The sequence below is a fragment of the Xiphophorus couchianus genome, chromosome 6 (genome assembly GCF_001444195.1).
Source record: "Xiphophorus couchianus chromosome 6, X_couchianus-1.0, whole genome shotgun sequence".
In the NCBI taxonomy this organism is placed as follows: domain Eukaryota; kingdom Metazoa; phylum Chordata; class Actinopteri; order Cyprinodontiformes; family Poeciliidae; genus Xiphophorus; species Xiphophorus couchianus.
In genome coordinates this window covers 11,986,476-12,010,708 of record NC_040233.1, presented here as the reverse complement: position 1 = coordinate 12,010,708, position 24,233 = coordinate 11,986,476, and the positions used below count along the sequence as shown (strand labels likewise).

Below are 24,233 nucleotides of genomic sequence, written 5' to 3'. Positions count from 1 at the left end.
TGAATTGTATACCTTTCTTAGCTTTCACGGTTTTTATTTGTTCTCTGAGTAGCGATATTAAGGTAGGTTAAATCACATTAATGTTCATAGAGCAGTCAGTCCGAAAATGTATTCAAAGTCAATGTGAAATATAAATGTTTTTCCATTTATCACATATAAAGAAGAATCTGGACATTTGCTGCATAATATAAATTAATAAAAAAAGGTGGTTATCCTTTCAGCAAAATCAAAAAGATCATTGGATACTGATCAATAAATTGCAGAAATAAAATTTAATAATCAAACAAAAGAAACATACACAAGATAAATATACGACTGGCTAATTGTTCCACAGACTACCTGATAACCAAAAGCTTATTAATGAAGAAAGAAGCACTCAGAACAAAATTAAAAGTGATTAAATAATAAAAAAATATTAACTTTTTTGTTTGTTATTTTATTAGATTTGAATCCCTAGTTCTAAGTTCTTATTCGTAAATTTTTATGCAAAACAAGGTTATGAAACCAAGGGAAATGAAGTTTTAGAATCAGCGTTGCTCTGTCCACTTTCAGCACCAAACATGCCACAATGGTGCTGAAAAAAATAGCTTTATTGGATCAAATATGGGCCGTCTGACTCTCAGGGAGCCAGTTTGCATATTTACTGTTCCCACTCAATCTCTATTGGACTGGGAGATAGTGAGGTCTGTACTCCAAATGCAAAGGTTGTGGGTCGGCTGTCATAAATGTTTCAACCAAGTCAATGTGAACGAAAATCTCAGTTATGTTTTTCAGGTCCTGTTGAATTCATACCACAGAAGATACAGTTTGAAAGGGAAAAAGGCTCCCATCTGGTACTAGCCCGTTGTGTACCCACTGTAGTAAATCAGAACCACTTCTGCAAGGATCTGAGAGTCAAAGGAAGGGAACGCCAAAGTCTTGGAGTCATGGGTTCACTAATGGGGGTCAGAGGTGTAGTCGTCCAGAGATGTTGATCTTGAAATGCTCTCCATTGTCTACCAGGAGCCATTGAAGTTATTTTAGCAATGGAGTCGCTTGAAAACATTTTGAAAACCAGCAGCATTTAGTGCTGACTGCAGCTCATGTTTGGTCAGGAAAGCTCGACCGTTATTAGTAAAACTCCTGTGACTAACAGAGCGTTATTAGAAATGACCTGGCTCAGATATTTGTCCTGATTTAACATCGCACGCAATCTGCCATTTCAGAGGAGCTCCCCGTTTGATAACAGTGTTGTTCTGCTGATCAAATGTCAGCCCCGCTTTAATGTCGACATGTTCTCGCCCGATTCCTGATCTCCCTGATCTCACATGTAGCCACATGCTGACTGCCTCTTCCCGCCCCCGGAGTCTCTACTGGGTGCCAGGGGCTTTGGCGACGGGTGCCAGTGCAGACATCGGGGAACAGTTGGCATACCATCACACCAGGCCGTACGCCCAGATAGTTATGAAAACAAGCAGGGAGCACACGAGTTGCCGAAGGTCTGCGCTCTTGTGAATGTGCATGATGTAATTTTGTCACCTGTTGTGCACTTCCCTTTACACATCCATCACTAGTTACTAGTGTTGCCTTTTCTCATGAAGCCGTCTGCCAGAGCTCTTAGCAACAGCTTTCATTGTTTAGACATCATAATTACACGCATATCTTCAACTGTGGCTCTGTCTTTTGTGTTTGAGTCTCACAACACTGAGTTGTACTTGAGACAAAACAAAACAACAAAAAAAGAAGAAGATGCATTTGTGCTGTACTGTGAAAAAGTCTAACAGATTTCTTCTTTTCTTCCTTTTTTTCACGATGAACTGTGAAAATGCAAAATACGTCTTTCAAGTAATTATCCAAACTAAAGAGCCCCACTGTCAGCACATAATTGACCCCCATGGTAAATGGATTAAAATTATGTAGCACCTTTTTCAGTCTTAATCACATCTTTAAGCACTTTACACTACAAATGCATTCACACTCACAAACATGAAGACATTTATAGGCAGGCAGCATACGGTTATGCGCCTTGTCGAGGGGAACATCAACATGTGACAGGAGAAAGCTGGAATTGAACCTACAATCTCCCAATTGTAAGACACCTACTCAACCACTGAGCCGCAGTCAGATTATTTTGGATTAACTGTGATTACCCAAACTTTTAGGGGTTCAGTTTTACTAGCCACACAGGTTTGATTACTGCAGCATCTATGGAATAATGAAATTGATTAAACAGGACCTACCTGACAGCATGAAGTAGGCCAAAAGATCTCAAAAATCTACATATGATGCTCTGATCTAAAGAAATTTGAGAACAGGAGAGAAACAAATGAATCTCTTTGGGATGGCTTCCAAAGGGAACTTTGAGACTCCAGTGAACCATCATGAACTTATTATCCAAAACCTTCCCGTTGATGGCAGGCATAACAAAACTGGTACAGCAAGAGCACATTGAAGATTCATCCAGGAGGTCATAAATGAACCCAGAACAACATCTAAGCACTGCAAGCCTCACAAGAGATTGGGCAAAAATGGGATTCCTGGAGCTTTTCAAGGTGGAAGTCACATTTTAGTCACATTTACTAAAATATGTCAAAAAAATGTTGATAATCTCAGAGACGTTTGGGGAAATATTGCGTAGACGTGTCAGAATAAAGTGGAACACTTTAGCCGGTGATGGAAGAGTGAACACACTATTTTAGAAAAAGTCCATTGTACTGACTGTTCAACATGGAGGTGATACTGTGATGGTTTGTGGATGAATTGCTGTAACTGACATAGCCATCAAACTCTGCTCTCTACTGGAAAATCCTTAAGGAGAAAGTGAAGGTTTGGGAGTGGCCAAGTCAGAATTAGGACCTTTCCAAATGAAATATTGTGGCATGACTTTAACTATTACTGCATTACTGACCCATCCATCAGTCCATCCATTTTCTAACACCCTTGTCCCTAGCGGGGTCGGGAGAGGTGCTGGTGCCTGTCTCCAGTGAACATTTCGGGCGAGAGGCGGGGTACACCCTGGACAGGTCGCCAGTCTGTCGCATACTTTTCTCCCCTTTTTATTTTTTGATTCTGCAAAAGTATAGCAAATCTTATCAATCACCAAAGAGATACATAAGTATTAGAGGTAAATATGCCTTTTTTAAATGATATCATGCAACAAATTTTGCTGCACATTTGCAACTGTCAATACCTGCAATAAAAATAGTATACTTAAAAAGGATAGATGGTGTTAATGCATTATTCTTAGTGATATATATGTATATGTATATACACGCATCTATACATTCACAGGCTGGATATGAAAGCTTTCTACGGAACAGTTCTCCTCCTCTTTTTCATCTTATTATTACAGGGTCTTCCTCAAAAACCTTGAAACTTTGCTCGCGTTCTTATTGGCCGATAAACAAATGCACTTGACTCTTTTGTGTTGCTTAGCAACGGAAGCCAGTCCCTGTTTTTTTTTTTTTTTTTTTTTTTATATGAAAAACCAGGATGCTGCCAATCTGGAGACTTACAGGGTGCAGTGTGCTGGAGACGCTGCTGAGACCCATTTTTAATTCTATCATTGCGAGCTTTTATTAGTGAAACGAGCTGAAGGCGCTGACAGGGGTCGACCTCAGAGAGCGGCTGAGTTTAGCCTTCAGTCTCACTGGAGATGATGGCCTTTTATTGTTCAAATGTTGCTTGTATTTGGCTCCTCTTAGCTTTAGATTTCAACAAATCAACCCCAAATGTTTAGGATTTATTAGGTTGTAGCAGAAGTGCATGTCTCCTGGTCAGTAAAAGCGGGTTTGGTACCGTGTTCATTAGGGATAACAAAGACTGGGATACTGTCAGCTCAGTCATGCAGGTTTCCTGGTAACGAGCAAAGGTAAAGTATATGTGGTATGTTTTCAAATTAATCTCTATAGCCTCAAGCCATAGCTCATTCAGCAATGAGGATTTTGTGTATTTAGGCTGCTCTTTTGTTCCTTTTTCATCCCTGGTAGCTTTATGACAGACGAGTACATGATGTATTTTTGCAAAGTGGGATGAGTAGACTCTTTTAAACATCTACCTGCCACCTAATATATGTTTTTTTCCTGTTCACTGGGTGTCATCTCTTTACAATTTTTAACATTAAGCAAGGTTAAAAGGCGATCACTAGAGTAAAGATCGCAACGCGTCTGCTCTGCTTCTTATCTTCAGCAGATATCTGATGTTTGCTCAAGTCTGTTTACAGATATTGATGTAACCTTACTGTAGGCCTCATGTGCAGACTAAATACTGGCAGTGTGGAACAAAAAAGGTAACAGAAATAAGACTTGTTCTATATTTTCATTGCTTTTTACTTTCTCTGGCTAATATGTCCATGACTTGCTCATGTTTATATTCACACATTCTGATGTCTTATTCTGGTGGTTGTACATCTTCTCACCAAATCTGTGAATTTTAGTTTTACAGCTTGATAATTTCCATCTTTGAAGCACAGGAAAGGCTGTTTCCTCAGTTCACAATGGGCCATCCTAGAGATGTGTGATCTATTGTATGTCTAAGTGATGTACAAAGTGAACCCATGACTACAGCTCAGGTCTCCTTTAGATAAAATGCCTGATTCCACGTTTAAATACACATGAAACCTTCCAGTTGGGTCTCGTTGGATAATCCTGTTGCGATAGTGTTGGTGCTGACGTGAAAAAAACATTTGGAACACACATAAAACTTTTAAGGGTTTATTTTACTTTATAACGAACTGAAAATACACGTTCCATCCGAGGTAGTTGAATAAATGATCTGTGAACATTTTCAGGAACAATGTGCCATGAAGATACACAGTCTGGAAATGGGAGGAATACAATAGAACAAAGCTGCTTCCCTGTATTTTTTTTCTTTTTTACAAGGCACTTTATGACATAATTACAGTTTTTCCCTGAGCAGCTTTCACCACACGATTCAGTACCATGCCTAAATTATCCTTTTTGATTGCAATTTTGCCGGTAATTAACATTACTGAATGCTGGTTCGCGCAGGGACTGAATCAGAGCGTTTTAGGGGGATTTTAAAGGACAGCTTGCTGGTGAAAAAAAACTGGAAATCTTGTCATTAACGTCAGCGCCGACTGTGCGTGCAGGGGTGCAAAGGTGGTGCATACTGAAGGGCACTTGCTTGTGCTGAGAGGTAGACTGGGACTTGTTGTTCTTTGATGAGCGTCACAACAAAATCACTAGTCTTCCACTCAGCATCACCAATACTTCATCCCAGGCTTGACTGCGTCCTCATCCTCGTGCTTCGGTCTGCGCTGAAGGAAGAAGAAGAAAAAAGCAAGGAGATGGGAAACTTGAGTCAGTTTTTTTTTCTTCTTCTTTTTTTGTCTCTCATTAAAGAGCCGGTGCTTCATGTGTGCCACAGAGTGGATTCAAGAATTAGAGGCATTTGCGTGTGTCGGCGGTGCTGCGGAGCCTGAGCTCCCACCGTGTCAGGTTGTGAACTTTAGTCGCAGATGGAAAAGGTACATGCAATATCCATCTCTGCGCTTCCCTCAACCTATTTCTCTCTGAAGCCTGTTGACATTCCATCCTTCCTTTGTTGTTTTAATGCCAACCTTTCAGCTCCTCTCAAAAGAGCGAGACAGGAGGGGTGCTGGGGGTTGCGAGGAGGGGTGGTGGGACACGGAAACAGAGAAAGCGGATCACAGCACAGAAATCTTACACGGTGCACAGCTGAAAGCTCGTGGAGGGTTTTTGTGTGTGTGTGTGTGTGTGTGTGTGCTCCTCTGTCTACCAGGACACATTTGGACCGAAAGAGAGAGAACAGACGTGGAGAATGTCCTGCATCCCCAGTATGTGTTTGAGCTGGTAGCTATGCAACAAGACTGGGAGTGAGTGGGAGTGGGGGGATGGGAAGATAGGGGCCAGTTTAGCAAGAGGAAGGAAGTGAGGCAAGAGGGTAAAAGGGGAGGGTGGGTGGGGGTGTCCTTGAGTGCAAACCAGAGAAAAAGAGACTATTTGTACGAAAAGGAAAAACCTGTTCAGAGATAATCTATAAGACTAACCAACTTATTTGTTTTTTGGTGTCGATTTAAAGTAAATTAGGCAACTTCCTTGGCAGAAGGAAAACGTCTGCTCAAAAAGAGTCCATTTGATTTTTAAGCTAGGTCATGTAATCAGTGGACGTGCTACGGTGACCAGCAATAAATCTAAACAATGTGGAAAAAATAACTCCCAGATGAAGCTGTTATTCCCACCGGATCGGCAGCTTGGAGGGAGGGGAATGATTGGCCACAGACGTGGGAGCTGTCCAGTGTCTCGGTGCTGAATGACGCCCTACTATTCCTCCATCTCCTCCTCAGCTCCTCGCCTCGGCCCGGGAAGAAAAGAGACAACAAGCCACCTGTTGCTGCACCCAACTTTTCTCTCAGGAGGCTCAAAAAATGGGCCAACACATCTCTCCTGTCTGGGATTATAAAATGTGCCGCGGTTTGGAAGTGTTTGTATGTTTGTTTGCCTATTTTTTCCTCTTTTTTTCCCCTCCTCCGTCTCAAATCACAGCTACACATGACGACACGATAAACACTTTTTCTTCACGCCAGGCAGGAAGGAGAGGTTGTGATTTCACATCGATATAAGACGCGTTCAGCGTTTTTACTTTCCCCCCTCCCCTTTTGGTAGCAAACTGATTTTAATCGCGTTTGGTCGAAAACCAAACGCGATTAAAAATATATATATAAATATATATATATATATATATAAATTAAAAAGACGACAGTTTCAGCGGTCAAAAGAAGCAACCCGGGCTGTTTCAGTGGAATAAATCACAATAAAAACAATGATATACTCACCGTTCAATTATTCCGACGAACCCCTGAGCATCCGAGGCTGGAGCTGTTTTACTGTTTGCGCTTTTTTTTTTCTTTCTCTCTCTCTCTCTCTCCCCCAGCTTCTCTTTCTTACAGAAATCAGCCACAATCTGAGCCCTCCCATCTGAGCTCCACGTAATGGTTATCGTGATGTTACTGGGTAAGCTGGAGGAAGATGGATCAGCCGTGTTTATATACGTCTGCTGCCCGGAGGAGACAAGGAAGAGGAGGGACGACGAGGAGTGACGACTGCGCGAAGAGACCAATTGACGTGATTTTTAGCTCTTTTTTTCTTTTCTTTTTTTTTTAAATATTATTATTATTTATTTATTTATTTATTTATTTATTTATTTTCAGACCGCTGTAAGGGTGTGGCCCGAACCGGTAGCCAAATTACATTATATGAAGGTTAAAACTATGAATAAAACATACGGTGAGTGAGGCTGGAGCTCTCTGCAGGATGTTGATATTGCCAATATACTGTTTCTATTTCAAGATGGTTTTTTCCCCCCTGTATGGCTGAGGTATTATTATTATTATTATTATTATTATTATTATTATTATTATTATTATTATTATTACTAAAATTTTGGTCGGTAATTGAATTTGGTGAAAAAATTAACAATCATTTAAAAAAAATAATATGAAATTAATTATGCCCAACTCAGTACAGAACAAGCAGTTTGAGAACATAAATGAACAAACAGCATCATGAAGACCAAGGAAGACAGAAGGTCTATTGTTCGTCCTTCAACAATAAAGGATGAAGTTGTGTATAAGGCTAAAGCCGAGTTAAGTGATGAACAAATATTGAACATCTCAGAGTATAATCCCAAAAGTGTGAAAAAGCACGGCACAATCACAAGCCAACAAAGGTCTGTCTTGTCATTTAGCAGGCAGGCCACAGAAAGAGACAAGCAGCCAAGAGGAGAGCCACGGTCCGTTGGAGGATCTGTCAGTAGGTTGGTTGTTTGCTTCACCGTTTGGCCTTTCAGAAAGTTTAAAACTGATGCAATTGCTTAAAACCACAAGAGGACAAATCTAAAGTTTGCCACAGATTCTACAGGTGACACTGCAAACGTGCTCTGGCCAGATGAGACTGTAGCTGAACCGTTTTGCTCAGATGTTGAATGCTTTGTGATCTTAAAAAGCTACAACTGCCCATAAGCATGGAGGTGGAAGCATAAATTGTGGGAGGATGATTATCTTCAGTATGAACAGAGTGGGAGAATGGTAAGTATTGATGAGGAAAAAGTGACTAAAAACAGGACAAATTCTAAAAGAAAAGCCTGCTTGTGCCTCAGATGATTTGAAACTGAAATATATGTTCATTTTACGCCAAGATAGCAACACTAAAAATACAGTCAGAGTTCATTTTTGAATTATTTTTTTAAACAGTCTTCATGTATTGAAATGGTCAAGTTAAAGTCCAGAGCCAAGCCAAGCTGAAAATATGTTTGTTTTCAGTATTTAACTGAGCAGTCTGACTGAACTGGAGCAAATTTGCAAAGATGAATCAGCAAAAATGTAATTCTATAAATGCACCATTCCCAAAAGGATTACTGCTGTGATTGCAGGGAATATGCAATCAGCGACAGCAAGGTTTTCACAATGAATACAGAAGGGCACCGCTACTTGTAAAATATTTAGAAGACCACGCATCATTTCCTTCCCCTGACGCATATTAACGCACTGCTTTTAGTCAGTCTTTCACAATAAGATCAAAATAAAATACGATTAATTTAGTGGTTATAACGTGACAAAATCTGAAAACGGTAAAGAGGCATTGATAGTTTAGGTACAGTGAGTCTAATTAAATAAAAGTTTGACTCTGAGATCAAGATTACAGTTTACATTTATTTTTAATTAAAAGAAAAGCCTACCTGTTGCCTGAAGAAACTGAACAGATACAATGACAACACACTGCAATCTGGGTAGGATAGCATCACACCTCAATATAATTTTAATTTGCTGCAGAGCAGATAAAGATGTTGCCCTTGGATCAAGTCAAACAAAAACAGTAACTACTCTGTGCTATCAGAAAGGCAGTAAAAGATACGAGTGCAGTGAGTAATAGAACCAACATGCAACAATAAGCAGGGTTGTTTAATGAAATAATCAATACGAAAATTTGTTAACTCTGTCAATCACTTAAAATAAACAAAAATGTTGATTGCAATAATTTATGTTACTATTTATAGAGGGAATATTTGAGAGAAACTCAGATGCAAAGTTGAAAGTAAAAGGGAAAGAAAATGACTGAAGTTGTTTCAAGTTTATTTTTCAATTCTGCATGCTATTCTGAGAAGACACATACTAAAAATGAAGAGGAATTCAGCCATGTCTACACAAAAACTGTAAAAAACCTTCAGAAAGCCTGAAGAAATATGAATAATTAACACTTTTTAAGGACTGTATGAGAGTCGAGGCTTCTGAAAGCTCACTGCGATGGAATGGAGGATGTTCTTCTGCAACTCAAACAGGTCCAAGTTTCTCAGTGAGAAAGCTCAGAATCCAGAAATAATTAACAATAAGCAGGTCAAACTGGAGAAGTTTCTCTGGGACGTAATGACATTAAATGCTGAGGCACGTCCTCACAAGTGTCGGACGTCTGAGAGCTGCTGCTCACAAATAGCCTCTTGCTTCTCAGAACATCTCAGAGTGAAGCGGCTGGACCAGAACACGTCCTCTAGCTTGTCCACATAATCTTAACACCTCCATTTGAGTTGCTCATTTTTCATCGGATCACTCAAGCTACATTCTTCCAGGCCTCCTCATGTCTTTCTTGGCACGAGTTTGGCATTTTCTAACTAGTTTTCCATCTAATGGGCAGACAGACCGGGGCCAAGGCGAACGCAGACCGCTGCCATCTTACAGCAGTTGCAGCTTCAAAAACAGCACAGCGGTTCATTCAGACAAACATTTTTTCAAGGTAAAGCTAAAAAAAAAAAAAATCGTCACAACTGAACACCGAGATGCTTTGAATGGCTTGTTAAACCTTTTACACATTTGTGCACAGTTTGATTTGGACCAGTGCTTATTTTCTTACTGTTTTCAATTTGCTTCCTTTCAATGTGATTAGTAAATTAGTTAAAAATGGGACGAATAACGGCTAGAGCAAATGGAAAGTTGTGTGCTCAATTCCAGATCCTCTTGTCAGATGTTGATAGCTCCTGGACTAGACAGTGAACCTTGTGGTATGCATATGATTGGCTGCTAGAAAAGCTCAAATTATGTTAACTTACCCTCTATACAGTTTAATATTGAGGGCTGGTAGGCCATCTGACTGTCAGAGGTCAACACAGAGAATGCACATGCTCACACTAAGAGAAATTTAAACCGGTGGCATATCTGTGGAAAGACAAAACACTGAGTACTCACACATGCAGAAGGAACTTAGTCAGGGATTTGAACCCCTAAAAGATTTTTTTTTGCTGCAAAACAGCAGCGCTCTAACACCTGCACCACAATGCAACACTCATTTCTGAAGAAGAGAAAAAGAAAATAAAGAGCACACCATAAAGAACAAAAGAATCCTATCCATGCTCTTGGCGGATTTAGGTTTGTAATTATTTTCAGTTAAACAAAGAAGAAAAAAAAGAAGAAAAAATTCTATCATTAAAATGTATTATTAAGTAGGCTTGTTTATACTTATAAATAGAAATGATTTGATGTTCATTAAGATAAGGGTGAATTTCTATTTCTGTACGTAACAGTTAAGATAGATAATGAACTATTATAATCGCTTTATTCACACACACGCTTAAAGACTAACACGCAACACGTTTTACCGCGTTCCCCATTGCAACACAACAAGCTTAGGAGGTAATCACTCCTCCAAAGTACTTTTTTCACTTTGTCTGGGACGTCTTAAATAAAAATCAATTCTTCTGTTTCTCTTTCACATCCTGCATGAGCGCGGCTCAGTTTCCCTTTCCCGCCTAATGAACTTGTTGAAGCATCATTAGAATACAGAGCTATTTAAATCAGAGCAGCAGGAGTCATTTGACAGCTCGTTGCAGTTTCCAGGCTGTGGAAAAAACACCCAACCCCCCGTTTTATTAGAGCGTCAAAAAGGCAGAACAGAGGTGAGCGACTTTTCTCTACATGTAAACAGGGCCCTCATGGGCTCTGTGCCTGTGGACAAAATGGGCAAAAGAACAAAACAAAAGAAGGAGTCTGGTTGCTGCAGCTAATAGTGATCACAGAAGCTTTGTTCCTTTGATATCACTCTCGCCTAGTTATCAAGAACACACAAGAGTCAGACTTAGGGAGGAACCTGGGGAAAGATCCTGTTCTCCGTGTTGAAGGGCTTTGGTGGAATAATGTGCATCACACTCTGAGTCTCTTGATGGGAACATCAGGAGGCAGGATTATGCATATTAGAGTTCCCCTTTCCCCACTGCTTTCAGGGGGCTTAATGTTAACATCTGCCCACTGTGATGAGCAGCAAGACTGTGCTGAAAGTCCTCCATTCTGATGATTTATCTGATCACTATAATGGAGCAGGCATGTAATTCCGATGACATTATAATGGAGTCCGAAAGGGAAGAAAGGCTCGGGCTCTTTGGTGTTGATAGAAGCTGAGTCACCCGGGCCCACAGAACCTGGCACAACCCCCCTTCCCCCCAAAAAACAACAAAACACCTTAATTTTTTTTTCAGAGTAACTCAGTTAGTTGTGATTATTGTGTTTTTCTTACTAAATTCAACTTTTTCAGCTTAAATGTTGAAATCTATTTGTGATGCGTAAATTAAAACAAGAGCAAAAAGAGTGTAATTATTCACCCATCATTTTTGCATGTATTTGGGCCCTTCAGCTGTTGTTCATAACATCCATTTGCTGTTTTAATGGGTGACAGTGAATTTGGATGAGCTGCGGGGCACCTGCAGAGGTGTGGGAGCATTTTAAGGCTGAGAACATTTATTGTGCTCCATCCTCTGGGTCAAAACTAAGCCTCTGTGTGTGGGCTGCTCCAGGAATATGATGGAAATTTACAGACTCCCAGGAAACAAGGTGATACAGAAAATGCCTCATGGCAAGAAAGTCTTATCCTACTGAATGCGTTTTAATCTGAATTCTCACTAAAAAATAAACTGGATGTTCTGCAAGAGTCACAGATCACTGAACCTAATAGTGTTTTATTTTAATTTTATTTTTTTAACAAAGTCTGAATCACAGAGAGTATGCTAGATCTGAACTTCACCTTCAAGGTAATTTGTTTAAGGTTGAATGCAGGTGTGTGGAAGCAGATGTGGATTTGAGTGGCTCCCTCTGGTGTTTGGATTTGGCGTAGATAAGGAGACGGCATCTAGAAAGTGTTTGGATTGATGAAGGATGATAGGAAATAAATGATAAGTGAATAAAACTCAAGTACAGCATAACATTCTCATTAGTAAATAAAACAATTTTATGTCGGATTTGATGGTCTAGACCAAAGACAAGACATTTCATTTTTGCCACAGGGGACCTAAATAGTCAAGCTGAATGATCTTGAAAATAAAATTATATATATATTACATATATATATAATTTTATGAACTTACAATATTTTAATGAATTTTTAAAAAAATCTGAGAAAAGGACTCTGTAAATCAAAAAGCACATTATTAAAAGAAACGCATACAGGGACGCTATATGGACGTTTTAAGAGTGCAGCTTGCTGAATCTGACTAGAAAGATGCTATAAAAGTTCAGTCCATTTACCGAAAGCTCGGATTTGAAACAAAACAGCCGAGCCATGGCAGACTTGACAAGATATGGGCATTTATTTGCTGATCAAATCTTGGTACAGAAAGTTTTCCACTTAAACAGTCTTTCCATAATTTACATTGGCAGGATAAGTTTGAAGTGGCATCAAATGAGATGTTTGCAGCAAATCTGCTCATCTTTTCCTCAAACATGCTTCACTGTATAGAAAAATAAAAGTCATTCATTTAAACCTGGCACCTCAACTGGACATTCCAGGGAGAAAATGAAAGCAGGTGATATGATACGGTAAAATATGTTTATCCAAAAAGCATGGCTGAAGGGCGTTGGGCTCAAGCATCTCAGCAGATAACGCAAAAGTTCTGCAAACATAATTTGTTTGGATTATTCATTTTGTTTCTTTTTTCAAACTGTAAAGTTCAGTCGAGGTTACAAAGTACAGATGAACCGAACTGACTTTTTAAAAAATGTTCCTTGTCCAATAATCCACAAATGAACTAAAGGATAATAAGATAAAAAAAAAAAAAAAGAATCCCATACAAGTCGGACTAAAACGATACAGCTTCACAGAAATTACTCCTGTAATATTGTCCTTATGTACAGTTTTCCATAAGTCCTTTTCTTCTTTAACTTATGATATTGAGAAATAATGCCTGAACATTTATTATCCTAAAATAAGGCTTTTAAAAAAAAATGAAATCGACTTGTCTTGAGATTTCGAAGCAAAACTGGTTGATGTTATTTGTAGTCTTTATGCGAGACACATCAGAACTGAATAACAAAAAACGAAAAAGGATTTCCTGTCAACAAACCTGAACAAATCCAGACTTAGTCCAGACAATAGACTGAAAGCTACGGACATGAAAATAAATCCATCAGAATATATCTTTAACAAAAAAAAAAGTGTTAAAAATAAATAAACAAACAATCAAAAGGACAAACGTAATATATTTTGGCAGGTATGCACAGAGTCAGTTTGTAAACAAAACAATCACACAGACAGCTCCAGAATGCTCCCCATGGTCGGGGACCACAGGTCTGTTGGCAGAGGCAGTGGTTCACTCTGTGTGCGCTGTACTCCTCCCTACAGCTCTCCACAACCTGACTGTGCATCTCTGCAGCACCTCCCAACCTCAGCTACAACACGACTAAATTATTCAAAAGGAAGTGGAGGGGAAGGGGGCCCCGCCTCCCCTCCTGAAGATGGTCCGGTCACAACGCGATGCGTGCAGAGATGAATCCCCCTTCCCGCCGCCGCTCCCTTGCAGAACAGACTACCGGATCCTGGTGAAGAGGTTCAGCACCGACACCGATTCCTGAGAGGGAGAAATCACAAAAAAAATCGTTTTAAAATGCCACGTTGAGCATTTAGGGGAATGGAACATTTTGAAAAAGGAGTTGGGTCGCTACCTTAGTGGATCTCATTTTACTGAAGACGTTCCAGAACCGAAGCGTTTCATCTCCCGCCCCGGTCACGATGGCTTCTCCATCGGGTGACATGGCCTGCACAGAGTGCCTTATTACACATCCAGTACACAAAATAAAGATCGGGGTTATACTGTTATCATTCTAGCTACGTTCCAGAAAAGCTGACTGTCTATTCATTATTTTCCAGCAAAGCAGCTCCATCGCCCAACCAGGAGCTGGAAGGAGAACCAGATTTTAACTGGTTCTATAAAAGAAACGGCTTGGCTTCCCATAGCAACATGATGCCGTCACATTACATCACTGCAGATGTCTCCACCAGTAAATGTTTGACCCTCTCGCGGCACAGTTCCAGATTTTTTGTAGAGGATCATAGAGGAAGTAGACGGTTTGACTTCACAGGTAATATCTATTAAAGCAGCTCTAAAGACAGAAAACCACCAGAGCAATTTATCTAGGATCAAAACCACAATCAGCTGTTCTCTGCCTGGAGCCAGAATACTGCAAACAGCATCTACGATCATGTGGGAAAAAAAACATTAGGCTGCTCTAATTTGGAGGTATGAATACTTTAATGAATTTTAACAACATTGAAGAATTTAAATATAAACAATGAAAAGAAGAAAATTAATTTTGAGGGTGAATTTGATGGAAAGATTAAGATGCTCTGGAAAGGATATTGTAGCAGATTTTGGGTCTAGTGACAAATTTAAAGAGGCCAAAAGAACTTAAAAATTAGCTAATTTACTGTCCTTTCAAATTTAAAAATATGTACACGTGAATTAATATCCAAGCAAAGATTCCCCTGTGCCTATTATTATCCTTCACCAACTTCTTATAATAATTGTCTTCTATGGTTCAAATTAGACAGTTTTCTTGTTTATGGTGGTTAAATCTCTGTATAAATTGCTTACCAGGTAGAGTACTCTGTAGGAATGCCCGGTGAGTTTTGCCACTTGGGTTAAAGAGGGATACTTCCAAACCAGGATTTGGTTTTGGGAATAACCATGTGTGCTAACCTGGAGAGAACAACAAACAAAAGAAAAGCAAACAAATGAGCAGGAAAGTGGCTCAGAAGCAGACAGGAGCAAACAGTAGGTGTGATATTGAATAAAAGCAGTGAAAAAACAAAACAAAAAGCTAATGGCAGGGTCACAACGTTCAAAGAAACACCTGTTACCCTGGCAAAAGTCAAATATTTAAGAAACAGCAACAATTTCCACTTTCTTAGTAAAAAGTGAAAGCATTCTGGAGTAAAAGTTAAATGAAAAAAAAAATTGATAAAATAATAAAAATTTTAACTGCGATCTCAAAGAACCTCCAGCACATTATCTGTCTCATGTGTTCAAGTCAATACAAATGAGGAACTTAAACTGTACTGGCAGCTCAGACCTCAGAGAAAACTGAAAACTGGTATTTACCACAAAAAAAAGCCTGATTTAAAATCCTTTAGTCATTTCCAAGCTGAGCTTTGAGTCACCAACATATCTGGAACCAACTGCACTTTTTCCCCCCCCTTTGCAACTATTTTCTTTCACATCAACAGCATCAGCATCAGAGGACTCACCAGTTCATTGGTGTGCTTGGACCAGGCCAGGTTGCAGACCTGAGAGCCGGTGTCGGTGCACTGCAGCGGCTGGCCGGTCAGAGTGTTCCAGAAGCGGATGCAGCGGTCGGCCGTGCCGCCACCTGAGGCCAGCAGGCCGTGCTGGTGGGGCGACCAGGCGATGGCCTTCACTGCAGCCAAGTGCTCTGTGTATTGCTGCACGGGCAGCACGCTCGAGTGGTTCCACACAAGTAGCTATGGAAACAGGGAAATGCAGGACATTAGGCTGCTCTCCATTCGTTCAGTTCAGCCGTCGGAGGAACAGGTAAGATCCTTCTTCTGCCCACCTTGTTATCGTTTCCACCTGAAGCCAGCAGCTGGTGGTCCGTGCTCCACTTGAGCCCGCAGACTTCCTGCCTGTGGCCCTGGAGACGGCGCTCCGACTGCAGAGGTGGCGCTCTGATGTCCCGCTGCAGGATCACACGATCGCGGCTTCCAGACGACAGCTGGTCGGCGTTCCACGCCAAAGCACCTGGCAGCAAAAAAAGAAAAACAACGAAAGGCAGGTCAAAGGGGAGATGATTCACTGGGTGAGAACGAGAGACACTGATAACAACTGCTAGGAAATATTCAAAGCTTCTAATAAATTTGTCTTCGCACCGTCTCCTCCTTCATCTGTCTTACTGTCAACTCACCCACTCTGGCCGTGTGTCCCTCCAATACAGAAAGCTTCTTCCCTGCTGCCGCGTCCCAAATCTGGACGTAGCCCTTATGGGTGCCCACCGCTACCAGGTTACCCTAAAAACAACAACAACACACGTCCAGTCAAACACAGCTCAGCCCAAACACTTAGATATGTGATTGTGGAGTCAGATGACGCATTTAAACCTTAAACCTTCAACTTTCATTTAATTATTGAAAAAAAGAGGAACAGAAATTTTGTGCTCTCCTCAATAATAGATAATGGATATGTTTCTATTTCAATAACCTTTTTCTGTAAATCATGGGTAGCTTTAATACGACGTCCATTTCTACTCCCATTGACCAGAATAGAAACTTGATTTTTAAATAGTGAACTATTTAGACCATGACTTTTTAATCATGGTCTACATTTAGACCCAATCCAACTTGACCAGCAGGCTTTATGTCTAAGCCCAATTCAACCCTACTGATTAACTTTAATTATAGGCCTGAGCCAGAAGAAACCCGACATATTATTTTAATTAAGATTTTACTGCTTTTTTTTTTTTAGGCCATCAATTAAGTCAGAAGTAAACCTTCTCCCGTTTTTAGCTTTTGTTCAATGTCTTCCGGCTCCATCCTGTCGCTTGTTGTAACCACAGGGTGAGTCATGTTGGGACGCGTGATTGATAGGAACCAATCGCTGCTGCTGTTTGAGTGGAACAGGGCGGAGTCTGCGTTGATACATTCTGACTAGAATCTTCACCCTATTTATATCCTTTATTTCCTCAGAAGGTTAACTATTAACTCCTTTATTTAGACTATAATAAGCAGATTAACACAACTGCACATTGTGTATTCTTGTTTGGCTGTCTCTGTCCTCTATGTATTCACTGGTTGGGGTTGGGTCATAAATCTAAACTCTACATCATAACCATAAAGTAAATCTTCTAGTTAAGTTTTTGCCCAACATTTATTTTTTAACAGTTCTTATATCGTGTAAATATAAATATACACAACTGCCCTGGTATTTTATTTATTTTACAGTCAAGGATTTGGACTGTAAAACAAATGCAGTAGCTCAGATAAATCATGTCGACAGGCAATAAGTCTCCACAGAAACCAGAAACATTCCTGCATATTTGACAGACTAAGTCTTTGTGCCTCTGGTCACATCAATTTTAATTTGTTCCACTTAATTGTGTGGATAATATTATCCAAAAGATAACCAGCCACACTCATGAATATTAGGCAGTACTGATTGGCACAAGGCATTTGTAAGTTACATGGAAATGTAACAGTTCGTTTTATATTTTAACAAAAGGCTGTGACTTAATAATATATTTTTCTCTTTTATAGATGCATTCATAATTGAATTGAGATCTAATTTTGTGTATTTCCAATTAAGTCCCATCATACTTCCCATTCTAATAATTCATTTTATTTGTAGATTCATAAATAATGTGAATTTCATTGCCCTTTAAACATTTCAACTTATAAATAAGACATTTCTTCTGGTATGCAGTACTAACAAATACCTAAAACTGAACTAAAATAAAATTTGTTTTGATTTCTGGAGAAAAAATAAAGTCTAAAATAAGTCAGTGACTTATTTAGAGCTCCATCTTTTCATGTTAAGAGAGGTCCATTTAATTTTTTTTGTAAAAAGATGGGGACCTACCCTCTCTGACCAGCCCACTGACGTAACCGAATCTCCTTCTACAGAGAGGTCGCAAAGACGCGTCACCTAGGAAACAAAAAGAAAGAAAAAAAGGTTCTCGACACGCGCTACACAAAGATAGGAAAACGTTCAACGCCAGATTCAAAAGAGGCGTCGCACACCTGGCTGGTGCAGGCACTCCACAGGTAAACACAGGTACCCAGCCCCACGCTGAGCACGTTCAGAGAGGACCAGTCCACCAGGTTGAGGTAGAAATCATCCTGAAGCTCTGGAGCATCTAAAACTTTAAAGGGAATTTTGGAAATCTTGCGTGTAGGCTTTCTTGGTGACCGTAGCAATTTTTGGCTGCAGAGCAAATAACAAGTTAAGAAAAAAAATCATAGCAACAAAAAAACCTCCAAAAAACTCTTTGATTCTGGAATAAAAATGATTACCTGTTGCTACTGACGGGTGATAAAGAATACGGGGAAACCGTGTTGCCGTCTTCTTCTGGTAGAGCCCTCTTCGTACTTACAGAATACTATGAAACATAAACGGCAAATAACTCGGAGGAAATCCCCGTTTAAAATGAACAAATACGAATTACAGCCGTTTTCTTTTCTTACACTAAAAAGGCTCCTCTTGGCAGGAGTAGATGGCTGCAATCGACGGTCTTCAGACTGAGGGTCTTGAACTTTCTCGATTCCCGCTCCTAGCAGCTCGTTCTTCAGCAGAGCAGAGTAAGCTAGACCATCCACTGACGACAGAGACGCAGATGAGAGGTGAAAAATCTAACTGGGCTGTCAAAATTAAACAAATTCACCGTACTCCCTCTGCAATCTCACTGATCCGTCTCACATTTTAGCGAGAATATTTGCCTGAGCTGAGTTTAATACTGATTGCCTTATTCTATATGCCTTCTCACACTTTGTAAATAAAGGAGAGGTCAAGTCATTAAAACTGGCTTAAGAATGAGGAAAAGCTTGAGGAAACAGTCCAAAGTATTAGATAAAAATCAGCTCCAAATGCACATCTAAAACCAATAAAAAAAATCTGTTATGTTGCAAAGACTCACTGTCTTCTCTGGTGTATGTCGTTCACTATAAACAATTAATAATTTATCATTAATTAAACTTCACTATGATATGATATTTAAATTCTACTATGGAAAAAATACAGATTTTATTCTTTAGAAGAACATTACTAAGGGCTTCACAGCGACACCTTTGTTGCCAAGCACGGCTCAGAGATTTTGTTCGGCCGGTCATCAGGTTGGCAAACCTCTCAGGAAGGATTTTGGTTCGCTTCTCTGTTCAGAAATACTCTAAATCCTTTAGGTTTAGTGGTTGCTGCTAAGCAACACAAAGCTACAGCTCATTCAGAACATTTTTGGAGGACTAAGGTGTGGAGACCGACTAGGAGCCTCAATGACATTAACGTGGATCTCCCTTCCTCCCTCCCTCCTTGTTGCCCTGGCAATGCGTCCTGGGTCACCACTGACCAATCAGTGCCTCCACTATGGGAGGAATGTTCACACATGACATTTTTATGACTAGATGGGCCCCATCTATTAGTCCACAAATGTGTTGAATTCATGTTGTAACAGAAAAACTCCCTGATTTTTCATCATCATATTTTCCAACATTTCTGAATAAAAACAAAAACACACAGATAGTTGCAAGATTTACACCCTGCTCAGATTTCCTATCTTGTGCCTTTGACATATCCTGTCTTTCCATGGTGATAGCTGATATGAAAGGATTTATTCTGCGTTTGACCTCTGTGCCAAACAGACACGTGAAACCTGGCAGGGTCGCAGGGGATCAACACCTCATTTCATTAAAACCCTTCCTTTCTTTCCAGGTGAGCAAGCTCACAAAACAGCTGCGATCAGATAAATATTTCCTCCACTTCGTGTTCATTGAACAGAAGACGGCTAAACAGAAAAGTTACTGCTTCATAAGAGCTCTTTCAGTAAGGATGTCTTAGTACAAGCTCAAACATGCTTGAATCAGGTCAGGCGGCCCAAATTCATACACAGCAGCTGCAATGTTTGTCTCCAGGAGTTCCCCAACAGGCAGAGCTGAAGTAAACAAGGGTAGAATTATGCAATTTATGTAAGAGTTGTGTGTTCATTTACAGCGTTTTCTGCCTTGACTGACTCAGAATCCTTTAAGAGAAAATTTAGAGTGACGGATATCTATCTCTGATATTGCCTGCTTTGAGTTGTCAGGAGAAATGGATGCCGTTATGGATTTGTGCCAAAAATATACCAGGTTGAGAGAAAAACAAATAAAATAAATCAGGACATATAGTACCTTTATTGCTGTCAGTTGTCCCATCTTTGGTTTTCCTATTTTGACTGTGCGACTTTTCAATTTCCTGGATCAGAAAATGAAAAAAAAAGACAAAGCTGGACACTAAACGGAAGATCGAACAAATTGAGTAGCATGAAATATGTTTCCTAAGCACACAAACTGATCACTTTGATTCTGGAAGCGTTATGCGTTTGCTAGGACAGACAGCGAAGTCGCTGGTGCAGAGCGGCAGACTCACATTAATGCGGTGGAAGTTGACACTCCAGTTGGCTCCCGCCCGGGAGGGGATGAAGCGATCACCGTGCTTGCTGGGAGAGGACAGGGGGGAGCTGGTGGGTGTCAGAGATCGCACCGCTCCCACAGCTTTCTACATGAGGGAAGAGAGAAGACGGCATTTTCTGACTGGAAGCCAAACAGAAACGGCTCTTGGACACAGACTTGAAATCTTAATAACAAAACAGGAGGATAATTTATGTGGCAGATGGTGCATTCATTTGAGGTGTTAACAACAGGAGGCAACGTTTACAAAGGCCAATCATTTGTCCAATGAGGTCCTGTTTTAGCTCAACCCTGGAGCCACGGTCAAATAACTCATCTGTTAACTATTTTACTTTCACACAGATGGACAGTAACAAGCTCTTCCATTCTTAGTCTCGCGCCTATTACAATTATTCTTTTGTGAGAATTGTCAATTTTGTTCAATGATGATGAATTAAACATCCTAGTTAAGACAGATGGCACAACTTTCTGCGCCTGCTGCGGCTGTCTTCTTGACTGTCGCCTGAAGCCCTTTACATTCTCAGAGCTGAGGATTGGACCAAATAACGGCGATTTGATGCAATCAGTTGGCTTGTTTTTGTCAAACAGGCACTTTATAGATGCCAATATACTGAATATGAGTCGACAATCCGGTTATCTTTACAATAAAGGATTACAAAATTTGAGGCTTTGGCTGAAGATGCTTTATTTGAACAAGCAACTCTAAAAACTGAATGCACACTTACGTTGTATACAGGCAACAGACCAACAAACTTCAGACCCAAAAGCTTCTATATTGTTTTTGCTAACATGAAGCTAACGAGGGTTCTTCAGTAAAGCGCAACAGTCTGGCTCTCTTTTAAGCCGTTACCCAGCAATTCAACATTGAGTTGTTTTATCTTGTAAACCAATTAAACATAAATTACAACTGCATGCTATTACCTTTATACCATAATTACCTAGATTGTATTTTGGCCAAATTATGGTAAGATATCTGCATAATATTGATCTCCTTAAACTCCTAAATCACCCTGTCTAATTGCCTGTGAACTCAGCATATCAGAACCCAAAATCCATATATTTTGAACCTTTTTTCCCACATTTTATTTATGTTTTTTTTCCCTTGTTTTCCAAAAACATTAACATATGACTTGGGTAGTTATGCTATGAGGCCAATGATATTACACTCAGCAGCCACTTTAGACGCTGATTCTGCAACAGGGAATCAGCCAATCACATGACAGCATCTAGATGTGTTGGATGTCTTGCTGAAGATCAAAACAAGTATCAGGATGAAGTACAAAGGGAACTTGAGTTGCTTTGACAGAGAAATGGTGGCCGGTGCCAGACACGTTTGACCGAGCATTTCAGAAACTGATGTCCAAAATTTGGACATCTATTTCTCGGGTTTATAGACAAAGGTATGAAAAAGAAAATCTCCAGTGAGAGGTAGTTGTGCAGACGAAAGTTATTTGTTGATGGCAAAAGAGAAAGCTCAATAGTTCATTAAAACCCTTAAACGCAGAGCACAATCTGTGAATGCACAATCTGCTGACACTGAGTAGTGGAAGACTGCACTGGGTGTCACTCCTGTCAGCTGACAACAGGAAACTGAAGCTTCAGTTGATACAGGCTCACCAAGATGGAACAATAACAGCCTGGAAAACTGTTGCCTGGTCTGAAGAGTGTTGATTTCAGCTGTTACATTCAGATGGCAGTGTCAGACTCTGGTGAAAAACAATGTGAAACCACAAATCCAAACAGCTTTATTTCACTCTTTCGGGCTGGTGGTGATGTACTGGTAGAGAGAATACCTTTTTTGCAAACTTTGAGCCCATTAGTGCCATTTGTTGTTCAAATTTAAATAAAAACAGGAAAAAATACATTTTTTAGCCCTATTATCTTCTGTGAGATATTGGTTTTGTTTCCTATGAGAAACAAGATTTTTGGTTTAATAATAATAATAATTGGTTGAATAATAAATTCAATCCGAATCGTTCCAACGATTATTGTTGACCATCTCAATATCTTTATTTACAATCTACAAATCTTCACATGGATATTTCCTGCAGAATTATGCACCATGTCTCAAAGCTCACTACATCGCAGACTGGTTTCTTGAACATAACAATGAGAGCAATTTATTCTAATGGCTCTCAAAGTCCCCAGATCTCAATCCAGGTGAGTACCTTTGGGAGGTGGTGAAACAGCAGATTTAGAGAATGGATGTTCGGCTGACAAATCCACGATTGTGTAATGCCATTATATATTTATGGAACAAAATCTCTCAGCAAAAAAAAAAACAAACAAACAAAAAAGTCTCATAAGAATGTCACTTTGTGCGATATTAAAACCACAAAAGACTGTCTTTGGGTGAAGTTTCTCTTCAGTATGTTGTGCATAAGATGCCAAATGTCACAGTGGGAGTTGATAACACAATGACAGATCAGACAAAGAGCAACACAGAAAATCTGGGACCATCGCAAATGGTCTCCTTATTCCAACTTTTAACTTTTATGGCACAAAACCATGCAGTAAAAGTGTTTGGAAATATTCAGAAAGTTAAATACTTATTTAAAAATACCATAACTTTAATAGAGGAATAGCACAGAAAATAGAATAGAATGTATCGCCATACAATGGTATTCTTGTGCATTTATTCAACTCAAGAATAGTAGACTTTTTAAAAAACAGAGAATAAAATGGACACATAAAAAAACAACAGAGCATGTAAACATCATAGAGTGAATGTTTGCCTTGACATTTTCATGACAGATCAATGAACAAGCTGAGACCTGAATCTTGCTTATTTTGTGATACTTATTATTTTCTCCTGCATGTTCTACCAGCTACAATGAAAACAATTTTGAGGGAAAAGAAAATGAGCAAAGAAGGACAGGTAAGTTTCTTGCATACTTACTATGGGGCTTGCATTCTCGTTTTGAATATTTATTTGTCTCAGTAGCCGGCACTCATAGTCCTGATCCATCATACCTTAACAAAACAAGCAAAGACAACACAATACGTTATCCAATCCAACTGATGTTAAGTTTGGCTTTAACGTGACATCATTATTCATTTATTTTATATGGATGGAGTTCATTCGAAATAGATGCTAATAAGAGCACCACTATAATCTACTTGCCACTACAAAACTATTTACTTAAGATTTGAAACTGCATCTTAACCACACGGATTTACCTATATTTAGCATTAGCATTACATGTTTACATGTTAATTGTCATTAATATATAGTCGCAGTACTAAAGAAAACAAAAACAATCCAATCACCTAGCGCACAGAGCTAAGCTAAGCTAACGTTAGCTGTCAAGCTAATGCTTTGTCAACACTATTTGTGAACAACCTCCACTTGCGATAAGTCCTACCTTTATCTGATACACTCTCCTCTTTTGGTGCCGGTGAGCTCCTTCTGTCCAGGCGTGTCAAACTCAGGTATTTTCTTATGCCTTTAAAACAGGAATTAATAGAATACAAATATATTCTTTAGTCGAGCATTCAATTTGGGTTTCCAAAGCACCACGGGAAGGGCGTGACGTCACAGATTTTGAATTTCACACTTCCCGTTGCTAAGGAAACGTCTGCCACTCGTCGGTTCTGGTCTTCTTTGCCATGCGATATAATAAATTAATGTTTGCTTTCACAGCAGCCTATTGAGCTCTCATTAAGATAACGCATTTTTAAAACAAACCAAGGAGGCTTAGTCTGAAAGGAACTGGGCTGCTGTCACAGAAAGTATAATTAATAAAAAAAAAAATACGATTTCTTTTTTATTTTTAACCACTGACTGTGTGAGCATAAAAA

General features: G+C 39.7%; 1 protein-coding gene and 1 long non-coding RNA gene across 2 annotated transcripts; both read right to left on the bottom strand.

Annotated features, from left to right (window-relative positions):
- Positions 1–4,677: 4,677 nt before the first annotated feature.
- LOC114146036 (uncharacterized) lies at positions 4,678–6,966 on the bottom strand. The gene is made up of 2 exons (XR_003595830.1): positions 6,797–6,966; positions 4,678–5,257 (listed from the first exon to the last, which is right to left on the bottom strand). It is a non-coding gene; the product is annotated as an uncharacterized LOC114146036 (long non-coding RNA).
- A 5,593-nt stretch (positions 6,967–12,559) lies between these two features.
- On the bottom strand, positions 12,560–23,982 carry fzr1a (fizzy/cell division cycle 20 related 1a). The gene is made up of 14 exons (XM_028021668.1): positions 23,798–23,982; positions 23,332–23,405; positions 20,392–20,520; positions 20,154–20,217; positions 18,462–18,592; positions 18,291–18,376; positions 18,018–18,201; positions 17,857–17,922; positions 16,190–16,292; positions 15,842–16,026; positions 15,516–15,749; positions 14,863–14,967; positions 13,934–14,026; positions 12,560–13,839 (listed from the first exon to the last, which is right to left on the bottom strand). The coding sequence occupies exons 2-14, from the start codon at positions 23,401–23,403 to the stop codon at positions 13,798–13,800; spliced, it is 1,494 nt and encodes a 497-aa protein (XP_027877469.1). The 5' UTR covers positions 23,404–23,405; positions 23,798–23,982; the 3' UTR covers positions 12,560–13,797.
- Positions 23,983–24,233: the final 251 nt, after the last annotated feature.